General features: G+C 42.4%; 1 protein-coding gene and 2 long non-coding RNA genes across 3 annotated transcripts; all 3 read left to right on the top strand.

The window, feature by feature from the left end:
- The first annotated feature begins 4703 nt into the window (after positions 1-4703).
- Positions 4704-5020, top strand: LOC135339996 (uncharacterized). Its single transcript, XR_010396164.1, has 2 exons — positions 4704-4810; positions 4882-5020. It is a non-coding gene; the product is annotated as an uncharacterized LOC135339996 (long non-coding RNA).
- Positions 5021-5391: 371 nt separating this feature from the next.
- Positions 5392-6985, top strand: LOC135340197 (uncharacterized). The gene is made up of 2 exons (XM_064536518.1): positions 5392-6025; positions 6522-6985. The coding sequence occupies exons 1-2, from the start codon at positions 5502-5504 to the stop codon at positions 6922-6924; spliced, it is 927 nt and encodes a 308-aa protein (XP_064392588.1). The 5' UTR covers positions 5392-5501; the 3' UTR covers positions 6925-6985.
- A 3271-nt stretch (positions 6986-10256) lies between these two features.
- On the top strand, positions 10257-11453 carry LOC135339995 (uncharacterized). The gene is made up of 4 exons (XR_010396163.1): positions 10257-10396; positions 10455-10508; positions 10598-10767; positions 10827-11453. It is a non-coding gene; the product is annotated as an uncharacterized LOC135339995 (long non-coding RNA).
- Positions 11454-11658: the final 205 nt, after the last annotated feature.

Below are 11658 nucleotides of genomic sequence, written 5' to 3'. Positions count from 1 at the left end.
TTTGGGTAAGATTGGAATGTGTTAAGTTTGTTAACTAGGCTACGAGCGTTCCATAGGCATCCAGAGACAGTTGTTTGTGGCAGTCAATGACCATCACTGATCCGAGGAAGAGCTCAGGTGCATTAAGGACTGGGACCTTCAATTATTGCTGAATCAGCTAAAACGCAGCCACGCCCACGATTTTTAATACTGGATAGCTACTTAACTAAGTAGCTACAATTTGAGTCAAAGGAGGTTGAACGGTTTACTGAAGCGATTGCAGCAAAACCAGAAAGTGTTGCAAGAATACCACTCAATTATCCAAGATCAGCTTGAACAGGGCATAGTCGAAGAAGTTAAAGACTCTGAAGTAGCCCCAAAACTCACTACCTGCCTCACCACGCAGTGATTCGACAGGATAAGGAGACCACTAAGGTGAGGGTGGTGTATGATGCCTCTGCCCGGGAAAGTGGCCCCTCCTTAAACAACTGTTTGCATACTGGCCCTAAATTCAATCAGAACTTAGGTTCCGATGCTATGCCCGGTTGCCTTTATTGCCGATATTGAAAAGGCATTCTTAATGATTTCCGTGAACCCTGATGATCGTGAAGTACTAAGGTTTTTGTGGGATTTACCAGAGTGGTATTTGGCGTATCAGCCAGTCCCTTTCTCCTCAATGCTACTATTAAGCACCACATTGAAGAGTACGAAGAGTCTCATCCTGAAGTTGTGAGGGCACTAGCTCAGTCAGGCTGATCGAGAGCACGAAGCTCATATGCTTATACGCTCGTTCGAAGGAAATTTAAAGCCATGGTTCCTTTTAACCTCAGGAAGTTTACCACAAATGCCACTGCTTTGCAAACCCTAGTTGATGTTCAAGAAGCCACCCGTAAGCAAGCTAACCCATGTGACGTGGCCCAGGCAGACGAGTCCTATGTTGAGGCTACTCTCCTCACGGGACCAAACAAACACCCTGAGGAACAAAAGGTTCTTGGTGTTCATTGGAACGTTTCACTTGACCAGCTGTTATTCCGCTTTGATGCTGTGACGGACCCAACCAAAAGGATGGTCATTAGGTTGACCCCCTTGGATTCCTAGCCCCGGTCACCATACGCTTCAAAGTTCTTATGCAAGAGCTATGTAAGAATAAGTTTGGATGGGACCAACCATTGGATGGAGACCTGCTGAGCAAATGGTTGAGAGGGGCACCAACGATCACGCTACTGAGGTGCTGTCTCCAAGGTCCAAGGAGTGAGTCGAAATTGTATCGATTATTCGGATGCCTCAATCACTGCTTGTGGAAGAGGCCTTGCATACCCTTCCTTTGTTGTATCGAAGACTCGAGTGTCCATACCAAGGCTGGAATTGCTGTCAGCTGTATGCTTGGCTAGATTGATCTCTAACGTGGACTCACAAGTCGCGCTCATAGGCACTGGGAAGGACTGGAAGCCCTTTGTTCAAAATCGGGTTGATGAGATTCGAAGGCTGACACAGATAGAAAGCTGGAGTCATTGTCCTGGGAAAGAGAACCCTGCCGACCTTCCCTCAAGAGGGTTGACGCCGACAGCTGGATGGATGCCGATTGGCTCAAGATCTCTGAATCTCCACGTATCACCCCTTCAATATAGAGAATATCCTCCTCTAAAGTTGAAGCTCATAGTCTGCTGGCCACCCCACTGCCACATCGCATCAGCAATGTTATTGAAATCAAACGATTCAGCTCAATCCACAAGCTCATTTGCGTGACTGCATATGTCATCAAGTTCCTGAAGATCTTACCGTAGATGTACTTTCCGAAGCAGAACGAAAATGGATTCGTGACTGTCAGTGCACCTTTGAAGAAAACCCTAAATTCACCACTTGGAAGACACAGCTTGGCCTCTTTATGGATGACGATGGATGTGGTGGAAGGTTGAAAAATGCTGACATCACCCTGTGCTTCTCAACAAGCAGCATACCTTTACGACACTTCTGGTTCAGTCCAGCAAAATGGAGTGAGGGAGACACTTCGTGAAGTTAGAGTCAAGTATTGGATTATCAAGGGGAGAAGTCTCGTAAAGGCCATAATACACAAGTGTGTTGTCTGTAGACGTTACGAAGGAAGGTCTATCAAGCCCCCTCCCGCTCCTCCTCTTCCCTTTTTCCGAGTTAATGAGGCCCCACCGTTCTCCTATACAGCTGTTGATTATGCTGGACCTATGTACGTTGGGAAACAGAAGGTTTGGATTTGTCTGTTCACTTGTTGCGTTACACGGGCAATTCATCTCGAGATTGTATGTGATATGTCAACCCCTACGTTTATTCGAGCACGAGACGTGGTTTTCCTAAAAGAATTCTCTCTGACAATGCCAAAACTTTCAAGGCAGCCCTCAAAACACTCTTTGACAGCAGCGAAGTATCTGGCCAACCTTGGGGTTGAGTGGGTTTTCAATCTCGAGTGAGCCCCTGGTGGGGTGGAGAGGATGGTAAAGTCTACCAAGAGATGTCTGAGAAAAACTGTAGGCCGAGTGACGAAATGCACACTGCGATTACCTGGAGTCGGATGATGTCGAAGAGCCGCTGACACCCTCACACCTACTAGTAGGACGCCGACTCTTGAACTTGCCCGACAACCTCACATGTTATGAGGAAGTGGGAGACGAAGAGTTTGAGCAGGTGTCCTGAACCACTTTTGGAGACGATGGAGCAAGGAGTACTTACTCGAGCTTAGAGATGCACACAGGCAGAGAGGGTCAACCAACGCTACTCAGGTACATTAAGGACTGGGACCAGCAATTATTGCTGATTCAGCGGAAACGAAGCTCCGCCCACGATTTTTACTATCAATTGTGCAAGTTTTGCTGCTCTAATCTTTAGCTCAAATTCCGGAGCATAAAACCTTAGTTTAAGTGTTTACTTTTTAGTGCAGTAGTTAGTTCAAAGCTATATACAGGCACTACTGTTAGCGCCTAACTCTAAATAAAGTACTTTAAGCTTAATATTTTGCATGTAAAGGCTAATAACTTACTTTTCATTGATCCCACTGTTAAGCGCTAACGGTAGTGCCTGCATATAGCTTTGAACTAACTACTGCACTAAAAAGTAAACACTTAAACTAAGGTTTGACGCTCCGGAGTTTGAGCTAAAGATTAGAGCAGCAAAACTCCATTTTTACTGCACAATTGATAGTAAAAATCGTGGGCGGAGCTTCGTTTTCGCTGAATCAACAATAATTGCTGGTCCCAGTCCTTAATGTACCTGAGTACTGTAGATGCAACCGTTGGAGATGTTGTAATGTTGTAATGTTGTAATGGTGTATGATCAAGACCATCCTCGAGGATTCTGGAAAATGGCTAAGATTCAGAAGCTCATAACTGGTCAAACCCGTGGCTGGAAAACTAACCACCCTTCGAAGACCTGTGCAACTACTCTACCCACTAGGCGTATCCCAATCCGTAACGCAAGAAGAGACTGATGATAAAATTGAACAAGAGGATGACAAAAATCGAACCAGAGGAAGAAAGAACGACGTGCCGCTGCAAGAGGACGGGACCGTGTGAGAGCTTGGATCTCAGAACAAACAGATAATGACTGTAGTTGACTGCACTTGACTGTACTTCCTTACGTCAGCCAGGAACTTTAAACTATGTACTTATGATTTTTGTATTACTTGAGTTTTTGGTCACTGTAATCAATGAAGTTTTTCTATCTCTCTAAATCAGAGTATTATTGAAGCTAAACTGACCCTAGACAGCTAAGGTGTGTGAACATATTGAACTTTATTACAACATCTAGGATACCACGCTCCAAAAAGGTAAGAAGATGCTCACGAGTTCATGCTGGCAATTCTTGACATAATCAACAGCCACCTACAGTACAGTACTACCTGTAGTTGTATAGAATCCAAAGTTCCTCCTTTTTATATACCTTTTACCTTCTTATTAAGTGTATATGCATCAGTCTAGTCTCTGGAAGAATCATTGACAGTCACATGAGCTCTCCCTCACTAAAACTACATCATCAGTGTAGCTAGCTGCACATGATTTGCATATAGAGTGCTGAGTCAGCAACAAATAGTGTCAATATTAAACCTTCCTGTTATTATCGCCTTTCCTCATGTCTTGTTATAAGACCTACAGATATAAGACCTACAGAAAGTGTCTCCGTCCTTCATACAGCTTAAAAGAAGATCTATTATAGGTAGTCTTTCACTTAGTATTTGTCCGTATCGATCTAAGGCTTGATCCAACTTATTAGTAGCCTTATAAGAATCCTTTAATTTAGTAGTAACAGTAATTTAGTAGTAACAGGCCTGATGGGATGGGTGATCACTGGGATGGGTGATCACATCATGGAGGGCCCAGGAAACTGCGTGGAATTGTCATATAACATAAAACCCCCTTAACGCGGCACTAATTAAATTAAGCTATAGGCCAATTTAGTAGAAATGATGAAAAACATGGGCAAAAAAATTTTTTTTTCACAGGTGCTAACTTCAACCCTTACCTGTAAAAATTTGGCTCTCTACGAAGCTTTAAACAGGTCAAGCGCGGACGTTGAAGAAACTCACGGGATAGACTAAGTTCACCCAAGTTGATGAGGTCCTAATGTCGAGGGAACTTGATTTAATAAATGCACATGGTACACGTGTGTACGTGTAGATCTATCACAGCACCACAGTGGGTTGGAGAACACAACCTGAGGAGAGTTGGCCTATACTATGAAGGTTACGTTGCCGGATGACACAGTCTTGGACGTGGTGAGACAGCAGCACCAAGCATACACGGTATCAACATTTGGTATTCGACGGTCCACTAGCACTGCTCAAAAAACACAAGAAAAGGAAAATAAGGTAATAATACAATAAACAACAAACTTGAGACAATTGGTAGTATAATTATGTAAGAGTCTTTCACTCTGCAGGAGGTCCCTGCTTGTAGCAGTCAGGCGGCGAAGATTTTCTGGGAGAAGAAAAATGCAGTCAACTTTAAAGATACGCCTTTTTCTGTTGACAAACACACAACATTAGATTGCCAATATGGTCGGCTACGACTACAAGGCACAAGAAAAATTAGGTGTTGTGCACCTATTAAATATACACTGTATCCCGACTATCAGATCACAAAGCAGGGGCTCGGTCTATGGAAGTTACGGCTACTACGTGAAGGTAAATTGGGAGAACTGGGAGAACTGAGGAAGCTACAGGTACCCCGAAAAAACAAACAAAATACTTCGTATCGCTTCCTACGAATGAAGCACACAACAGCCACCCGATTGGAGCAGATATTGCATTTGCACAGAAAGTACACCCCTTTCTACTATCAAAAATGTCAGAGCTAGTGTCAGAGCTAGTGTCAGCTAATATTACTGATGTACACGAGGTCTTGAAGTACTACACAGAAAACCAAATTAGTAGAGAGCTTGGATTCAAACCACAAGCCCATGACAGAGCATTGATATCAAAAATCATGTGTATCGAGCAAAGAGAGCACTAGAGCTCTCAAAATTGGATCAAGAAAACTTGAGACTCAAAATTAAAGAACATGACAGGGAAAGTACCTTTTTCTTTCGCTCGTTTGAAGATTCTGAAACGCACCATCAATCATCAGAAGAAGTACCTAAAGAGGAAAACACCAAAGGGTTTCAATGGAGGTGATGATGACTGGTGTGAGGTTTTAGGATCTCACAAGCAAAGCTCTCAAAGTTTCCTGTATGTACACCAAACACAATGGAACAATATAACTCTCATTGATGCAATGTATAAAACCACACGTTACGACTTGGCCTTATTTTTTATTTGTGTCAAAACGAATGTAGGGTACAGTGTGGTTGGTGAGTTTATTACTCAGTCTGAAACGGCTCAACATGCCTTACAACTGTGGAATCCTAAGTGGAACCCCAAATTTTTCATGACCGATTATTCGGAGGCTGAACTTCTGGCTCTTAAACAGACTTTTCCAGGTGTACAAATATATTTAGATTTTCATTGCGAACAAGCATGGGAGAGGTGGACAAATAATCACAAACATGGTCTCAGTAATGATGAAAAGGAATGTCTTCTATCTATGTAAGGGAATGTGCTAATGCTCCACCAACTGAAAACGTGTCAGGGTTACCCTCAGAATTCTACTATCAAAAAGCGATAGATGACCTTAAACAATCCAACATCTGGAAACACCATGAGTGTGTAAGGGATTGGCTGAATACAAAAATTTAATGGTTAAGTATCCCAAAGGTAAGCATCGTCTACAGTGGAACCTCCTTTAACAACCACCTCTGAATAAAGGCCAGTTGCTATGTAACGGCCAGGCACCCAGGTCCAGTTTGTGTACAAAACAACCTCTCAACAAACGCCACCTCTGTATAAAGGCCAAAACATTGTTCCCCAAAGGTGTCCGTTATAGAGGGGTTCCACTGTAATATTGTACGTGACTGTATATGCACCTTTACTACTTCACAATTAATACTGCAGTGTGCATGCACGTCTGTCACATAATAATTATTGCATATAATTATCCTGAGTGGTACTAGAAAATAAAAACGTACTTTTGATCCCATTACAGCTATGGGCCATGCCGCTGTAAACACCAACAATGGGGTTGCGCAATGAACAAAACATTGAAATACAACTATTTACCAAAGGGAAAAAATACAACGCTATCACATCTAGTAACAATTTTGGTAGAAGAGTTTTTGCCCAGTATGCTACAGAAGTATCAGAAAGATAACTTTGCTATGTCAGATTCGTACAACGAGTTTGTTCCTGAGTATTTGAGAGGCCGGCCTAGGTCAGTAATTCTGCACTGTTTGACCCGAATCAGAAAAGCTGAAAAATTCCCTAAAGCATCAATTGAACAAAATGGTACGAAAGGTGGTACGAAAGGTCAATTCACAGTTAAGACTACCTCGGGAAAGCAACATACACTTGAGTTCACAAACGACGAAAACATGCCACAGTGCTCTTGAGATGCCGGGCTGCCCCCTCCCCTTCCAAACAGGTGCACGGTGACGGGTAACCCTGGTCATACAACCTACTCCATGCAGGTCGCAGTGCAAGGGTGCAAGGGTGCAAGGGGAAGCATATCAGCTTAGCCAGCCTCTACAACAGGGCCCAAACTTAAGTTTGAACATATCCAACTGATGTCGTTTTCTAAGATTGCTGCCCAGGTATTAGATGTCGGAGACAGTAAAGTTCACTGAGATGATGGACAAGTTCTTTGATGCCTTGAACGTGCACAACTACAAGCATGGTCTGCATATATGTACAGTGTGCATTATCAAATGAGATTGTACATATCCCTACTGTGTACATATCCCTACTGCTTGAATGACTTTCTTTCCGCTCTGGATTTACCAAGACTACTAAGTCGTGAAGGACTCGAGATGACTAGTAAGTGATTTTTCCACTCCCTGAAATTATGTTTGTTGTTTGTTTTGTTTTAGTCTACAGCTAAATCGTTTGTGGAGACGTCGGGTGAGGGCAGACAACAGGTGGCACCGAAAGTGCCCTGTTGTAGGCACATCAACTCGACGTTGGACCTGCTGAAACGAGCACGTCACCAGACAGCAGAAGAAGCTGACCGAGTCAGAGATGGAGATAGAGCAAATGCAGGTTAGAGGAACGAGGGAACGAGGGAGGGACCTTTCCTAGATTTCGCATAGACGGGATGCCAGACGTGAGCAAGTTCCTCAAGTTTTGCGCTGGGCCCAATTGGAACAACTAGGGAGTCTGTATATCACCAATGGAGGACCACCTGGCGAGGCCAGGTATACATCATAATTATTATGCTATTATTATTATGCTTTCACAATCAGGAAACGTGCCACCCGCGTCTCATGGAGCAATCCAGTGACGCGGTGGAAATGAACTCCCAAGATGTGGGAGAGCGTGGCCAACGACTGCTTCCTCAACTTAATCACACTGTACATATCATATTAACTCAGTACTTTTCCTCACCTTAACCACTAGAGGCCGGGCCATGGCGTAGTGTTATTGACAGTCAAAGAGCACAAGACATCGGTGGCAGGGTGCTGCAAGTGTGTCCTCACCCGTAGACAGGGTAGACAGCCGCCCACAGCAGATTCAAGACCGCGGAAAGTAAGTTTGGTATTACCCACAACTTGGCAGCTAGACACCTGGCGCACAGCATATGAAATCCTCTGTGAACTGCCCTCCTCTGTGAACTGCCCTCACGAGGTCGACTTCTGAGGAGTCTGACTCTACCCCTCTGATTCAGCTGACGAACAAAGAAGCCAACACCTACCAACACCTACTTGTACTTGGGAGGAGACGACAAGATGCAAGTACACAGACGGCTCTATACTTCAATCTTCGACAGTTACATAGATTCTAAATCAGTTTCTACTAGATCACAATCTAGACAGAAGCAAAAAGAACAAAGTAAAGAACATAATTAAAGAACATAATCAAACATAATCAAGTACAACATAATCAAGTACAAGGACAAGCAGCTTATGTGCTGTAGCATAGCTTAGTGCTGCTCGTTCGTTATTGTTTTTCGCGAGTTCTGTTGGGTTCTGTTGTCATCATTATAACACTTTTTGACAAATGGTTGACGGGCAGACTGATGGGGACACTTTTCTCAAGGGTCGGGGAAACTTTAAATTTTGGGACGCAACATTTTTTGGGTTCCCACATCCCTAAAGGGTCGGAGAAACTTTTCACGGGAAAATTTTGGGACGAAAAAATTGTATGGTGACGGGAAAATGGGACGCAGTGATGGGTTTTTGTCAGCGGTCGCCAAAATGGTCGATCGCCATTTAGGGACGAAACCATGGCCTAACCCTGACCCCCTAACCTTAGCCTGTTACCCTAACCTCTACTTTACCCGTAACATGCACTAATGTACAGATAATTTAACTAACCCCTACACATATACCCTTACCCCTAACCTCTTAACCACCCATAATCCCGACATTATGCACATTACTTAAATTTTTTATACGCGTAATAATTATACTTGCACAATTAAGTCACAGTTGTTTCAGTGCAATCAAAATGTGCCACTCAGGACGTGGGCGCGGTTTTGATTAAGTACATGCTACAAAACGCTTCCTGCTGCACACAGGGGCTCTCCAACAATGATGTAATACACCTTAAAAGGAAGTTCAATGTAAGGGCTATCAGTGGATAAGGGCAAAGATATGGCTGATAAACAACTTGTACTTGCAAGTACATTGCTATACCAAGATGCTTGTAGTTTCTAAAGGGCTTTTTTGCTTTACTTACTGTAAAGATACTTCAAAAGGTAAGGTTAGTAGCTCACTACCATATTATGTTTTGCTTCTGTCACACTTTTTGTTTTTGAGTTATGAGTCTTTTTGAGTTATGAGTCAGTTAAATACCATCAATTATAAATACAGAAATAGCTAGAAACTCTGTCTCACTGTAAACAACTACCTAGTACCTAGCTTAGTCGAATGCATTGTGAGTACGAAAGCTTTCTTCTCTTTAATAGGAGGCTGTTCAGCAATGTTTGTCGGGGGGATATGTGTATAAAGTGTTCTTTCATTATACAATGAAGCTTTTGCGAACCGTCAGCTAGTGACCATTTGTGACAGGCTCTGGCATATTGGAGCAGGCTACAATTGTTGAGATTTAAATACCAGATGAAATGCATTGATATGCTTAGTTTGCACATACCTCTTTTCATACCTGAGTTATGCGTGTTGGAAATTCAAAGTTCTGAAATAGTGGTATTGAGAAACGCCTACTTAAAGATTGCTAAATTGGGAAAAGTAAGGTAATGGTGGCTGCTTAGTCAAAGCGCTTCGGTGGAACGCGTTGGATTCAGAGCATCAGATTTTACAAAGAAGTAGTATAAAGACTGTAGATAACTATAAGCTAAGAAAAATTATTATGAGATTATACAGTGTAGTCTATGAATCTGGCTATTGCTCAATACCAATATCTGCTGCCTTTTTCCCAGAGCCTGTCACATTTGTGAATGCTTTCTGCACCATTAGGCCAAAAGCAACAACCCATTTCCTGATCCACGGAACAGTGTGCTTTTCCAGACTGTGGAAAAACGGTTGAGTTCGGAAATCTAAGAAATGATTTGATGTCTGTAAAAGTTAAACGCAGTTGTATGTTGATTTCTTCTGTTGTGACTGAAGATTTGTCATACGGCATTTCGCAAAGAGTTTAAAGGCTAGTTGAAACTTCCTTGTTATATCGCTCTTCGGCCTCAAGCACGTTTAAAACGTGGACGCCCGAAGTCTTATTGGAAGTACAGAAACAGAGTGGGACAAAAAGCTGATGCTCTCCGTATGGTACAGTAAAATTAATGATCTCATTATATGGACATTATAGTTGATATTGCATTTCTAGAAAGCACCTGAAAGTAATACTCGTTGTTCTGGGCAACGTAGTGTGCAACAGAGTCCTGTTAAACACATGGTAAAAGCACTAAAACAGGTATGTCCTCACTTTCAATTATCGGTACACGGTGCATGCATTCCTTATATTTTTGTAGGCAAAGGAGAAATTACTAGAGGAAAACGCTCCATCTACTCTCAGCCACAAAGCAGTAAATTCTTTGTTTCACTACACTTTGTAATGTATGGATGTACTTATATGTATATATTTGAGATGTATAAATTATTGACAAGCATGCAGGGAGAAAAGAAAAGGAAGAGGTGCAATGAATGCTCTGAGTGCAAAAAAGAGGATTGTGGTTCATGTCATACATGCAAAGATTCATACATGCAAAGATATGCTAAAATTTGGGGGCAGTGGACGCAAAAAACAATGCTGTCAATATAGAAAATGCAGAGCATTAAATTCAGGTAACTAACCATGTACTAAATTGTATACTCACCAGGCATAAACATCTTGATCCTTACAGCAAAATGTCCTTGGGTAACCAAGACGTCAAGGTGGTTTGGATCTGCATTACTTAATGAAATAATCACACAGATAAACACAAGTGTAACCATGAAGATGGACGGAAGATTGACCAAGTATTAGGTGCTAAACAGTTAACAGGTGATTCAGACAAACATGGCATACTAAGAGAAAAGCTATGTGAATTTATCACTGTAAACAGTGAGCTTCTAGAGGAGTGGGTCACAGCAGGGGTAACTTTTGAAGAATACCTGGCCTCTGTCACTAAGCCAGCTGGAACTTAAAGCAGCAGCAACGCTGTTCAACCTTGATATATATGTTGCCACGAATTCTCTGCTAACCAGTGGATATTACATCTGGACAATGATATCTCCACTCAAACCCGTCAGTTCGTGTTGTTTTCTAGATAAAGAGTGGCTCATTCATTTCAACTCTCAACGTAAATCATGGCTAGAGATATGTCACCAAAATGGATGCCATTATGATTGCATAAATTCAATCCAATGATAACCATCTTACCCCCTCCTCTGAAGCTAGGAGAGAGTGCAAACATCACTATTTTATGAACTGATTTTACCTGTAGACTATCTCTGTTCCCAAGTAGTACTAGTCACAGTGTACATTATACATGATAATGTTATAAATAGACTGAATAGTGAATGTAGATATCCGAGTATATTTAATCATTTTGCGCAAGAGTGTTGTTTACAAAAGTCAGGTGCTTCACACGTGAACAAGCTTCCTGTACTTCACATCGAGTGTACTTCACATCGAGTGAACAAACCCAATCCCAATTAAATACTGCGAGTGAAAGTCTCAGATTGCACACGTGA

The sequence above is a fragment of the Halichondria panicea genome, chromosome 8 (genome assembly GCF_963675165.1).
Source record: "Halichondria panicea chromosome 8, odHalPani1.1, whole genome shotgun sequence".
NCBI lineage: Eukaryota > Metazoa > Porifera > Demospongiae > Suberitida > Halichondriidae > Halichondria > Halichondria panicea.
This window is presented reverse-complemented; position numbering and strand designations above follow the sequence as displayed.